The sequence below is a fragment of the Cyprinodon tularosa genome, unplaced genomic scaffold (genome assembly GCF_016077235.1).
Source record: "Cyprinodon tularosa strain WSP-4 unplaced genomic scaffold, ASM1607723v1 ctg201, whole genome shotgun sequence".
Classification (NCBI taxonomy): Eukaryota; Metazoa; Chordata; class Actinopteri; order Cyprinodontiformes; family Cyprinodontidae; genus Cyprinodon; species Cyprinodon tularosa.
Genome location: NW_024038739.1, coordinates 470,147 through 483,528, shown reverse-complemented (window position 1 = coordinate 483,528; position 13,382 = coordinate 470,147). Strand labels below are relative to the sequence as shown.

The 13,382-nt window shown below is 39.5% G+C and overlaps 1 protein-coding gene across 1 annotated transcript; it reads right to left on the bottom strand.

Annotated features, from left to right (window-relative positions):
- Positions 1 to 152: 152 nt before the first annotated feature.
- Positions 153 to 11,291, bottom strand: notum1b (notum, palmitoleoyl-protein carboxylesterase b). Its single transcript, XM_038284774.1, has 11 exons — positions 10,635 to 11,291; positions 9,285 to 9,337; positions 9,111 to 9,206; positions 8,676 to 8,736; positions 7,443 to 7,501; positions 5,361 to 5,463; positions 5,088 to 5,279; positions 4,909 to 5,006; positions 4,678 to 4,825; positions 4,545 to 4,592; positions 153 to 1,723 (listed from the first exon to the last, which is right to left on the bottom strand). Exons 1-11 carry the CDS (start codon positions 10,988 to 10,990, stop codon positions 1,390 to 1,392), a joined length of 1,548 nt encoding a protein of 515 aa, XP_038140702.1. The 5' UTR covers positions 10,991 to 11,291; the 3' UTR covers positions 153 to 1,389.
- Between the last annotated feature and the right edge of the window lie 2,091 nt (positions 11,292 to 13,382).

The window sequence follows — 13,382 nt, the reverse complement described above, 5'->3', positions numbered from 1 at the left end:
CGGTCTCTGTACTTATTTTGTTTAATAAGATGAGAACCATTTGGTATATGAAAATTCTATAAACACAAATGGTTCCACAAGCATACAGGTATTTATTACAAGCATGCAAGTAAAAAGTACAACTGGTCTTGAAAATAAATAAAACACTGAACTGTAGGCACTAGAACAGAGTTGCATTTTATTTTTTTAGTAAACACCCATATAATTGGTTTAAAAAGCAGCATATGTGGTGAATAGATAATTCAGCACCATAGATGAGACTTTTATCCATCCACTCAATTGTAAAAAATTAATATCATAAAAAAAAGTGAAATTTGCCTATATGGAGTTATCATACAAAGGGCTGTATTCCAAGCATAGATTTGTTTTCGTTTTGCTTATTGAGGCATAAATATAGACTGTTTGAATCATTGTGGTGAACCAATGACGGAACTTCTTAACTTCACAAGGAGCCACAAAATTACTAGAAAAATGTGCTGGAGTGCTCCATTCAGATTTCATGAAAAGTTTACTGGAAGACCAAACTGCAGCTTTGTATTTCTGATGAAGCTAAGCCTGTTCAAGAGTTATATACCCAACCCAGAATTAACCTGGGGATGGGTTATAGTATTAGAAGTGTCTTATCAGGGATAAGAAGAAAATAACTGAGCCGTTTCTCAGTGGTCTGAAGCCCTTTGGGGTGAAAGTTTGTTGTGCATTTAATTAGAAAATCAAGGTTTGACTCTGGAGGAAGACTAGAGACACATAATCTCTAATCAGGTGTCTTCCCTGTTTTAGAACTCTTACTGCAGCTGGCAAACTTTACAGACATTTTTCAGCAGAACTTGGTACCTGCTGAATCTTCCAGAAGCTGGATCAGTGACCATGGTGCCACCATGTCCGATGTACCAGTAAACTAATTTGGCCATTACACCTTAGCAAAACCATAGGCTGATATCCTCCATTCAAACCTCCACTGATACAGCAGCTCATGCAAAAAAAAACGTTATGTATTTTTCACATTCTAGAAGATACTGATCTTTAGTTTTTTTTTATTATCTACTAACTGTAATCAAACTTAAGAAAGAAAAGAAAAATCTTTCAGTTTTGACTTATTGAAATAAATTAACTTTACATTCCATCATACTGAGATGCTCCTGTGTTATACTGTCTGTAGCCACCTCCTCACTTATAGTATATCTATGTTGATCCCATATAAAGCTTTTAACCAGCTCTAACTTTCTGGTTTGGTTGTATATAATTCAGTCTTTCAAATATATGAGGCATTTCATGTTCACATAGTTAAGTTACTGAACCATCAGGGTTAAAAGGGTTTTCCTCTTCATGTCGTCCATTTGCTTTTAAAGACTGGAAACTACAACAGGACTCATGTCGGTAAACAGAAGCAGCTCAACTCCCATTACTTAGCATGTCCAGCAGCCTTTTGGGGTCCAATCCCTGCTGCTCAGCCATCTTCTGCACGTCAAAGCCCATGTGCTTCAGGAACTGGACCACGCTCATCTCCTGTCCGGTCAGCTGATCTCTGATGGTCGGACAGGACGGGTTGCAGTGCGGCCATGGGCAGCTGTCGATCAGATGCAGGGGGCATCCCCTCAGCGGAGGGGTCCTGGGTTTTTTAAGGCTGTGGCTGCTGTTGAGGTGCAGGTTGCTCTGCAGGCTGCGGTCCCAGCAGTGGAGTGCTCTGGGCAAAGAGGTGCCTTTCACCTGGACGTCCATCCAGTACCTGCACATTGATATATGAGGTGAAAACATTGTCCAAGATGTCATCAACTCTTATATTAACCCTTTAAAATCTTTACATTAACAAAGTGTGCCCTGAAGTGTTATTTTACAAAAATAGGAGGACATGACAAATGAAACTTTAGTTAGTAAACAACATGAGGGACCATAACCTCAACAGATCACCAAAGAGTATTGTATGTATGTTGGGGAGTGGCAGCCTAGTGGTTAGGGTATAGGGCTTTCAATCCTGAGATTGTGAGTTCGATCCCCCACTCCCACAGACTGCCACTCTGGGTCCCTGAGCAAGACCCTTAACCTCACACTGCTCCCCGGGCGCCTCACAATGGCAGCTCACTGCTCCCCAAGGGGATGGGTTAAATGCAGAGAAGTAATTTCCCTCTGGGATTATTAGAGTATATCAAAATCAAAAAAAAAAAAAAATGTATGTTGTTTTCCTGTTAGCACTTTGAATTATTACCACTAGGTGGGGATGATTGAAATTAAAGCTAGTTTTAGAAAGCATTATATGTGATTTGTAGTTTTTATTGTGGAACTTAAGTGAGGAAAAAACTCCCCAATCTGATTATGTATGAAAACAATCAGAGATGGGTTTTATAGCCATATCGCCCAGCCCCACTGAACAGATTAAATAAATCCAACTCCAGCTGTATTCAAGCTCCAAAGACTTATCCAGGGACAACTTTTATCAGTGGATGGGTCTGCATTTGCTGCTACAGGGTTTGTTTGCAACATCAAAGGTCAACACTGCAAAAACAATCTAGAAATATGTTAAAAATTGGTATATTTAGCCTTAATTTAAGTAGGTAAATAAGATGATTTGCCAATGGAATGAGAATTTTTACTCTTAAAATGAGATAATTAGATAATACGTACTTGAAATAAGACAATGTAATTGTTTTTTCTAATTTTGAAGGTAAATTTTTTTTGTTCCATTGGGAAAGTGTCTCACCTCCTTAATTCAAGAAAAAAATGCACTAATTTTAAGAAATAATAACTTACTTAGATTTCAATTTTTGCAGTGAATAGGTTTGGTTTTATGGGTACTTTTTTGTCAGAGGCTTAAAAATCCCTCATTGTGAGGACTAATCCTTTTAACAAGTTTAGTGGAATTATGATTTTGTGTTTGGGGATTGAGGACGATATGAATGCATCCACCTTGGTGTTTCTGTAATCCACGATACTTCAGAACACGTTCATTTAACCTCAGCCATTCTGGATACACAAAGATTTGAAATACTTCTTTACTGATATCCAACCACAGAACAGGGTTAATAAATCCATTCTTCATGTGTGATTGGGTGTTTGTGGTAAATCCTCACAGTTCACCAATTTTTTGTCTGCACATCTATGAATAAAAACAACTTTCCATCTTTCCTCATGTCTTTTGTCTCTGCTCTCATTAGTGCTTCTACCAAGTGTTGCTACAGGAGGGCGCTAATGTCTCATCTGTGGCCTTTCAATCTGTATTCGCCCTGTTCCTCTCTGTCAGGGTCATTTCAAACACAAGAATTCATCAATTGGAATTTATATTTTTTATTTATGGTTAGGCTGATCTATCAATCTATCCACACAGACGCTTACATCATTTGAGTAAGTGTCCCTTAGCAATGTGCAGGGAATTAATTTCTTCTAATCGGTCATCTCCAAGCTTCCGGCATAATTCTGCATTGATATTTGGTAGCTGTTCTTATGAGAAAGTTATTTTAAAATGAGCTTCTTTCTAACAATATGCTGGCTTATGAGCGTTGTATCTTTTCATAAGGGTTGAAGTCGTGCCCTTCCTGGAAACTTGATATTATCCCATTTCATCCATTTTAAAACCAATGTTTGGGGACATCCTCCCGTAAGATCCTCATGTTGTCCAGGTTTCAACCATATGATCCTAATTGGACTCCCTTAGGTGTAATGGGAATAGGTCAGGGTTTTAAGTTTCGACTCAAGGAAAACTAAGATTTGTGCTTATAAACTTGAAACTGTAGAAACACAAGTGCAGATTTTGCATTGTTGTGAACTGGGAGAGTGCTTACAATCAGAGACATTTTCTCTTTCTCTGGAAAGGTTTAATGGTTGGACAAATCCGATTAAACTATCAGGTTTTTACAATGACATGAGGAATGTTTGGAGGAGAGCTGGTGAGCTTCTTCAATCTAAAGTACACTCAATCAACTGTCCAGCATGGTGGTGGTAGCATCATGCTGAGGGTTTTGGTATACTGCCAGTGGTGGTGGTTGTACTGCACAAAAGGGTGGAATAATATAAATGGAGATGATCTTCTCAAAGTTCTTCAATCTCTCCGCAAACAAACACCTTGATCTTCCAACAGGGCAGTGTTACTAAGCTTACACCAAAACTGAAAAAGCTGGGTAACGTTAAGAGCATGCGAAATGTCTGGACTGGAACCAACTAGTTTAACTGAATTTGTGAAGAGCAGTCCCATATCCAGCCAGAAATGTGCAAGAAGCTTGCTAATGGCTACAAGATGTGTGAGGCTCGGCTTGCTTAGGTAGCAGTAAACCTGATATCGTTGGGGCTGTATGTAAATGTAAAACAATGAACCCCTCAATGGGTTTATGTGAACCTTTGGCAGAACTGTCAAGCCATGCAAGTTGTGGGTTTTTGTCAAAAGAGAAGCCTCTTAAGTTTATAAAAAAAAATAAATGAATAGTTTTTCATTTTAGGGAAATCTGTTTTTTTTTTGCACTGAAAAGGAAAATATATCTGATGTTTCATGTTTCACCGATGACTATTAGTTATGAGTCAGTATATCATTGGATCTTGAAGGAATCAATGTTTTTACTTACGTTCTGGTTATGAGTTCGTGTGACAGACAAGCTGGAGCAAACATGGCTCTGCCAATCAAAGACACAGCAGCGTATCAGAAAGCTGTCACTATCTTTGGCTGTATGTTGGTTTGGGAACATCAGTAAACCTTACGGTATGTCCTGGAGTGTGCTCCTCAGCTCCTGACCAAGGTTCTGTATGTACCTCCACTGGCCCTCGTGAACAGGCTGTCCGGTCAGGTGGACATTATCAGCGGTCAGCTGTGCCTCGTCAAACAGCCACTGCACCACAAACACTGGACCTGAACGGTACGGACCAAGGATAAGAACCCAGCATGTCCTTCTAGTGTTTTCTACAGAGGCTTTAGGAATGTTTGTGACTCACTTTTCAATGTTGGGTACACTTTATATCCAAAGAAACAGTTCCATTCCTCACCCACGTGAGCCTGTCTGCAGCTCTCTGGTACCAGTCCACCCCAGTACCTGAAAAACCCAAAGTTATCAGCATGTTAAAACTTCCTCTGTTCAGACACTCTTTCTTTCCCAGCTCTGTCAATGGCTGACCTGATGCCTCTCTTAATGGCCTCAGTGGGGGCACAGCTGATGGTGTCCAAGCAGTCAGTGAATTTGTACTGTTTGTTGTCCAAAAACCATCCAGAGTCGGCCAGGCCCCTGACCTGCACTCCCCTGTGGCCAGCCAACTGCAGCTGCTCTGCCACGTGGTCCACATTCAGCAGAACGCCTGTACCACCAGCGCTGGAGACACCAAGAGTGCATTCAGAAGGAGAAACTAGAGGAAGAAAGAAAAAACAGAAAACATGCTTCTGGTCAACTTACCTGCTGCCTGCCAGGAGCAGAACCTTGGCTTTGTCCAGACCTTTAGTCAGCAGGTCCTTCACCACTTCTTTGATGATCAGAGAGCCCATGAAGGCGTAATCACCTGAGAATAGAAATATTAATCTGCTGGCTGTCAGACGCAACCTGGGACATTACACTGTGTCCAAGCATGAACCATCTGGCAGTAGGGGCGCTAGTAAGTAGTTCTCTTTCATGATTTCAACTTCACTGCTCAATGCATCCACTGTCAGTGAAACATAACCTCAGCATGACACTACCGCCACTGTGCTTGACATTTATGAAGGTATTTTTAAGGTTTAAAGACTCTTCAAAGTGTTATTGTTTTTTTTTTTGTTTTTTTTTACTCGAGTTATCTCCAGGGGGAATGTGGGATTTCAATCAGTTCAGTTTGCAACCTCAACAGATATCTGCTGTAGGACTGAGTTCTAATTCCTGGTCAGCGCACAGTCCATGGAAATAAAACAAGTTTTGCTGAGGATTGTGATTCCGCTGTACCTACAGTTTCTAGATTAGCCTACAAGAAGCTTGAACCCCTGATGGTTCCCGGGTTTCTTCTGCTCTCTTTAACTAGATCTCTTTCAGGTGAGGGTGACAGTCTCAAATAGGTGGTAGAAATTTATCTGTGGTCTGTTCTGTAAAAAGGCTAACAAAATATCTTCAGTCCAAGATTAGGTCAATGCATCAACCAAACCTCTAACTACTCAGTAATGTACTTTAACTCGGTGCAGCAATCCTTCACAGCCTATTACGCTCTTTCAACCCCAAACTCCCTCACCCTTCAACCTCATTCTTCTTCCTCTTCCTCATCCTGTTTCTTTTATCTCTACTTTCTATTCTAATGTGGCTCAGGAATAGCCTTCATCACCAAGTCTCCCCAGATGACTCATAATCACATCCAATCCAACCCCTTTCTGCCTTTTCCTTCAGTAAATCCTAAATTCCATACTATATCTTTGTGGTGTAGTGCTCGCTAGTGAATCTGCATTTAACCAAACATTAGTGGAGGTGTATGTATATATTTGAGTCTCGAAGGAGCAGAAAAAAAAGAAAAATAAATAAAAAATGTTTAAATTGGCACTGATCTGAAATAATGGTTAAGATAAATGGCAAAATCCACTGAAGAAACTTGTCTGTGACGAGACCAAGTGAACTTCAAACCTAAACTGCATGTGATACATTGTTAAATCACTATCGGTGAAATGCACCTTTGGCAGCAATGCAACTTTCTTCACAGAGGAGCCAAAAGGTTTTTTAGGCCTTTCCTCAAAGGTTTTTTTTTCTTCCATGGTTGTTTATTTAATGATTAAATCAAACCAGATTTGATCATTAGGATTCAGATCCCTCCAAAATTCCTCTACTCGGTCTAGTCTTTCCTGTTTGTTTGCAGATTCTTCTTTGATTTCTTTCCTAGTTTCTTGCTTCAAATTGTAATCTTGTTAAAATGAAAAGCGCCAGGTTTTGCTTCCAAGCACGCTGAAACAACTTTTCACTTTGGCTTGTACTTGACTTATCTGCGTCCATGATCGCCTTCACCCTGAAAACTGTTGGGAGGCTTGTGTGAAAGACACAAAGACTGCTGCAAAACGCTGCTGTGCTTCATAGCAGCAGGGATGGCATTAATAGGTGGGTGGTCGCTTCCCTCTGGATGGCTTTCACACAGCTGGGATAAGGGGCTAAAAAGTTCAAGTTTCTCTCACATGATTTTGTATCTTATAGTCTACAAGTCACTCTGCTGCTTTTTGGCAGTCTTTTAAAGGACTTTAATTTCCGCTTTAATGAGAAAATGTCTCCAATATGGTCAATGAAGGCCTAAATACTGCAGTGTTCATGCTTCCCCGTTTCCTCAAAGTAACAGAAGTTTCCTTTCCCAGATATGTGCCTCTGCAGAATCCTGTCTCACATATGTACAAACATCCCTCTCTCTGAAACTGATCAAAAATAATTAGATCTACTTTTGTTTCTTGTTGCGGCTTCCAAAAACCCACATATGAAAAAAAAAAAAAAAAAAATCAAACGGTATACCTCAGAACATGGTGATTGATCTGATTTTGTGAGCCTTACTTTGCTCTGTCTTTGGCGTGGCTCCACTCCACACATCGCTGGAGCAGTAAGGAATAAAACTGCAGGAAACAGTAAATAAGGCAGCCGAGGTTAAAACCAGACTCACAGCAGTTTGTTGATACTGATAAATATTCAATTTAATCTAATGTGGCTGTATGACAGTAGAGTGAATAAAGAACAGAGAATATGTTTTTATTTTAGAGCTAAGGGCTGTATTTTGTTATGGGAAACTTCTTTGTCTTTTTTATCTCTATACCTTTTGCACTTCACTGCTTTTGTACCTTAAACCCTCCTTTAGTTGAGCAAATCTGCTCTGACACAGTAAAGGCAACCAGACTCACTATATTGTTTGTTAAAGCTGCAAAATCATCATCATTATAACAATAATTGTGAGATGCACAAATTACTCTTCTCCTGGTCTAATTTCAATTTTGACTCTTTCAGGGTGTTATTTCAATGAGCTAGAATTTATAGAAGGGGATAAAAAACAAGTGCTGCATATTTTGGATTGAGGAAGGTGCTTTTAGATCTAACAGAAGATTTAAAAAAAAAAATCCAGATTAATCTTTTGCATGAAAGCATGTCTAATCTGATTTTAATTAACATCACACAAAGTGCATGCAGGTGTTGATGTATTTATTGACTAAAATTGGTAGGATGAACGTATTTTTTGTTGTTGTTTTGTAGTTTTTGACGTGCTGATTACAAATCGGTCATAGAAAGTTAGCCAGTTCCAATCTATGACTGACCCCTTCTTCCATCTCCCCAGAATGTAGGAACTCATTACTACTAATCATAAAATGTTATGGTTTTAGCCTTTTATGTCATTTTCTTTTCTGAAATGTTTTCAATCTGATTAAGCTTCTGCTTTCCAAAGGAAAGCTTTTCTCAGCTGCAAAGAGATAAATATGTTAATTGAAATAATGTTTATCTGCCTTGATCCTAAAATGATCACACGTTTTTCATTATAAAAACAAAAGGCCTTTTTTAAATATGCATAATGCATTTTTTATGGCTTTAATGATAAAAAAAAAATCATCTTGCAGGAAAAGATGGACTTGACAATCTTAGTCTCTGTTTTAAGGCAGATATCTTCCTGGAGGTTTTTTTTTGTTCGCTAGATGTCATTTTTTGTGTATGAAGTTTTGTTTTGTTTGTTTGTTCTTTTTTTTTTTTTTTTTTTTTTTTTGAGAACTTGGAAATGGACAAAATGAGTAAAAGTTAAATTCTTACACCATGTTGGCATTCCACCAGTGAGGGTTTTCCTCTGGCTCTGGAGACAAAATACCTGTTCCTGTGAAAACACACAGTACCATTAGTAGGAGGAGGATAAAGCTCATATCGTTGATCATGTTCATCTTTGTGGACCCTATGAATATATCTTTATTGCAGCAGGTAAGTCAACAGATTTTTGAAGCTTGGGCTAATAAAAACATGAAGGAGTTGGAAGATGTATCTGTTTGGAGAACTATGCTCCTGGAAAAAGCTCGAAAAACAGAAGGAGTTTGTCTAGAGTTTGGCTTTTAAGATTAACACCAGCATGAATCCTGACCATGCCGAGGAAGTTTTTCTTCCCTCTCTTTGAAGGGAAAAGCTATGCGAGTGCTTAGGGGCTTATAAAACACAACAAACTGGGTAAGGCACTGATGTGCAGTGACAGAATCGTACCTCTTCTGCTCTGAGGCCACTGGGTGGAGCTCATCAGACTCCTCATGGTCTCATATCTGCTGTTGCAGGTCTGTTTGTTGAAGCAGTACCATCCACCTGCACCAAACACATAAACACAATGAGCTCCTCAATAAACTCCACAAAGCTGACATTATTTCAAGGGTCCATCCTCACCTTCCAGGAACAGGAGCCACCGCCTGCTGCCTTTGGATTCCTTGATGTAGAACCTGAACATGAACATTAAATGTCAACCATGTAATCCTTTTTAGCCATATAGAGCCCCCCCTTCTATTGATACTGCAGCGTTAATAATAGTTGTTTTTTTTTTATATTGAAATTAAATATAGCCACATTTTTAACATTTGCATGACCTAAAGCTGCAACTTAATCACCATCCTCACTGATATATTAATCAAAGTTATTCATCTTACAAAACTCAATAATAGATAAATAAATTCACCTGATATGTGTACAGTTATCTAACAATCCAAAGCACCAGGACTAAGTATGCAAAATGTTAGACAGCAAACGACTAACCTATGCAGGTGAAAATGATTGTCATATTGAAACTCGTTGCCATGGTTATTTTGGAGAGCAACATGGTCATATATTTATATACAGCACTTGCAAGCTCAAGTATTAATAAATTCTATTGGGATTTTATGTAATATTACAAAACACAGAGAAATACTGATATATGGTTTACAAATAAGAATAATCTAAAATTATGGCATATATTTGATTTTAGCTCCAATTAATCTGATCCCCCAAATAAAATCTGGTGCCTTCAGGGACTCCTAATTATTGACAGAGCCTGTCAGTGTTTGATTTAATGTGATTATGAATGCAGCCGCTTTACGGGGGACTTAAAGCTCTGTTGGAGAACATCAGGGAACAAATGGAGGAGCATTCAGCTTGGGACAAAATATGTGGAAACAGTGTTAGATTAAAAATAAAAACATTGGAACCTTTAAACATCCCACAGGGTACAGCAAAATAAAATGTTAACATAAAATGACAGGAAAGAGAGTCAGATGCAGAGACACAGATGCAGAGATCCAAATCTCAGGTGCTTTATATTAAACAGACACCTGTTAGTTCTGCACTCCACAGATCTGGATGACTGACAAGAAGAAAGCTTCATTAAAAATTTGCCACACTGAAATACACTGAAAAAAAAATAAGCACCCGCTTTTGGCCTTTACTTAATCATATCTAGTTACTTCAACACAATTATTTTTTGCCCTACAATTGTGTTAAAGTAACTTAATATAATTAAGTAAATGCCAAAACCAGTTGCATTATTTTTTTCATTGTAGTATATGTGGTGGAAAACTGAAATCGAGACTGCAAATTGTGTTGATCCATCAAATAAAATCCCAGTAAATATAAACATTTCAATTAATTTTCTTTGATTTTCTCAGATGTAGTTTTAGTTCAGATGATTCACTTTGCTCACATCCACAGATGGGATATAAAATCCTTTCATCATTAATGAAAGATAAGCTCCAGCAGCGCGCTTACCCCGCAGGTGACCCGTCGTTACAGGTCACAGACGCATTATTCAGGAGGTGCAGCTTCATGTTTTGCTCCAGCTTCTGCGCAGAGCACGGATACAGGGACTGCGCCAGATTCTTAACCTGCACCATAAAGTTGTCCATGTTGCTCTCCACGGCTGTGAAGTCTAATGGGAAGCTCTCCGGACCCTCCGCCCGCTGCTGCTGCTCCGCTTGCTGCAGCTGCACCCGCCTGGGCTGCGCACGGCCGCCGCGCACCCTGCGCGCTTCCACCGGAGAGCCCATATGGATGAAGAGCAGCAGCAGGCAGGAGCGCACCGCTGACAGCCCGGCTGACTTTCTTAAACCCCCTCGGCTCCTCATCTCTTGCTGTTACAGGGGAGTCTAGGTGAGCCGGGCCCGAATCAAACCCAGCATTCCTTATGGGATATGGAGAGATGGGAAGTCTTGTTAAAGCACATGAAGTCCTCCTGGAAGCGATCGATCAATCACGGTGGACCGAATGAGGGCAGATCGTGGATCTCCATTCTCCATTAGGAGGGAAACAGCAGTTTTTTTAGAATAACCCGATTTACGCACAGATTCGGTTACGCGCGCAGGGAAAACCTCTGCGCACTTTTTGCCCTCCTGCTCTAAACGCTCCTGATTCCCAGAATAAGAAGGTTTTTATCAGTGACTTCCCTCCCACCCGCTCCTTCCTCTCATTCCCGTGGGCCAATCAGGTTATGTTGTGGTTGGCCGATGATCCTTGCGGGGATTCGGTCCCCATAACCTGAGCGCGCTCTAGCTATAGCCATGGCACGCCCATCGGCTAGGTTTAGTCATGCACTCCGTCCCTTTGATGTTGTGTCATCACATGACCACCCAGCCTTTGAAGTGTTGATTGAGAGCTGTGTATGAGGGGTGGAGAAGGTCATATAGCTATGCAGCTTCACGCACACGTTTTTACTCTTTATATGAGCTGGAAACGAAAACCTGACTTTTCAAGTTGTTTGTGAGGATGACTTTGTGCTTCTAGGGGTTAAAAGGTCACTGATAGAGTTTAAATCATGTCAGTAAGTGCAAACATGGGAATATGAGACATGAATGGATCTCTACTCAATCGGTCATTCCTGCATGACTTACTAATCATTTAAACTAAAAATAAAATGTCTTATTTTTCCTGGAAAGGCAAGCAGATTTAAAACCAACGTTGGTTCCTGGGTGAGGCCTTCACTCTAGTTTTTATGTCGTTCTTGATCTAACTTTATAGTCATGATCCTAAAAATAAAAACTGCGATGAAAATCATACAGTTTAATGAATCTCAAACTAGATTCTCCATTTCCTTCCCTAGCATCCAGTCCCTAAAAAAACAATTATGACAATAAACATGAGAAAAGTCAGGGACAACTAACCTATAATCTCCAAGGTTCAGTTTTAAAACTGCAAACGGTGTAGGTGTTCCTTCACCTTTCATGGGGTCAACAGTAGAATGATGTGGGTAGGAAAGGAACTCTGGACTGCTGTGCCATATAAGCCTTTAGCTTGTCAGACATCAACAGAACCGCACATGCAGCATGCCAGCCAAATTGGGACTACAACCTTCAGGACATGAACAACTAAAAATAAAGGTATTCAACAGTAGCAAAAGGCTGAAACTGTATAAAACCAAAACTGTATGATGGTTTGTTCATCTTCATGTGTCACACATAGTACACTTGAAGCATTAATGTAATTTCCTTGAAGGGGGCTGTGTTTATACGCCCTCTCAAGCAAAGGACTCGGAATCCGTATAGCTCCTTGGCACCAGGTGGGAATCTGATGAGCTCCCTTTGCTAAAGGTAGCAATAGGGAGGATACAGGTGATTTTAACTATTTCCTTCTCTTCATCCAGCACTATTCAGACAGCACTTATCATGCTGATGCACTTGGCACTCTTGCTAAAAAATTCCAAGTGATTTGTTGGGTTCAGATTGAGCCTAAATGCTTGAGATGCCCTGTAACAGAGAGGCACCCTGAGTCATTTTACCACAAAAATACAATAAATCCAAATAGCTAAATTTTCTTCCACATATTTTCTGATTGTAAAATACTTAAGTTTTCATAAAAACTACCCTACATTTAATCCCTGTCATAAGTGAAATCTTTTAAATGCCTTTAAAAGGTTAAATGTTTTAAAGTGTTCATTTATCATTATAAAAAAACACAATATGTTAATCATTATTTTTCCTTAATAGAGCAAGGATGAAGGTTTGGTGCTGATTAAAGTATTGGGAGGTTCAGTGTTGATATGATCAGAAAGGCAACACCTTGAAAGAGCTGCAGCTTTGGAGAAGCTGTCACAGTCAATTAGCCAATTACAGATTTTCAAATTCACATAAAATTCTTAGACTTCACCTTATTTTCAGCTTTGAACACGATACCAATAAGGAAAAGTTATCAATCTGCCAAATACACTCAATCCACAAACTGGAGCAAAAATCAAATCCATAACCAACGTTCCCTCATGTTCTTTTGGCGGTCTTTAGTATAGCCTGATGAGTAACTAGCATATGTAATAAACATCCCTTTCATGGTTAAAGCGGTGTGGTTTTCATTTTTCCAACACAACAACACAAGGTTAAAACATGAAGTACTTAAAAACCCAGGTTGAAGCACGATAGAAGCAGCATCAAAAGGAAGCAGGAGAGATGGTCAGATGATCTATGGTATTTTTTAAAATACAAAGGGGCTAAAAATGTATCTTCCTTGATCTATAAAGATGGTTGATAACAT